The sequence below is a fragment of the Phaethon lepturus genome, unplaced genomic scaffold (assembly GCF_000687285.1).
Source record: "Phaethon lepturus isolate BGI_N335 unplaced genomic scaffold, ASM68728v1 scaffold33625, whole genome shotgun sequence".
NCBI classification, from domain to species: domain Eukaryota; kingdom Metazoa; phylum Chordata; class Aves; order Phaethontiformes; family Phaethontidae; genus Phaethon; species Phaethon lepturus.
In genome coordinates this window covers 1-222 of record NW_010540386.1, presented here as the reverse complement: position 1 = coordinate 222, position 222 = coordinate 1, and the positions used below count along the sequence as shown (strand labels likewise).

The window sequence follows — 222 nt, the reverse complement described above, 5'->3', positions numbered from 1 at the left end:
TGAGCGAGTGCGTGGATCCCGCGGCCGTCTTCCTCTGCCCGCTGGCCGAGAGCAAGATCCCCGCGTCCTCGGGCTCCGAGGGCCAAAGCGATTCTGGTAAGGGGTCGAGGTGCGTGCTGCCACCCGTGGGGAGCCCAGCGTGGAGGACACGCGTGTCCACACAAGTGCGTGCCGGGAGCCTCCCAGCCAGGCAGCGCCTTTGTTGCGGCTCCTGGCGAGCCC

The 222-nt window shown here is 69.8% G+C and overlaps 1 protein-coding gene across 1 annotated transcript in view; it reads left to right on the top strand.

Annotated features, from left to right (window-relative positions):
* LOC104621040 (protein L-Myc-like) overlaps positions 1-96 on the top strand; it is a gene marked incomplete at its 3' end in the record, with an annotated part of 503 nt that extends 407 nt beyond the window's left edge. The window contains exon 2 of the mRNA XM_010287423.1: positions 5-96. Within this exon, the coding sequence (XP_010285725.1) occupies positions 5-96 (92 nt within the window). The remainder of the gene's footprint in view (positions 1-4) is intronic.
* Positions 97-222: the final 126 nt, after the last annotated feature.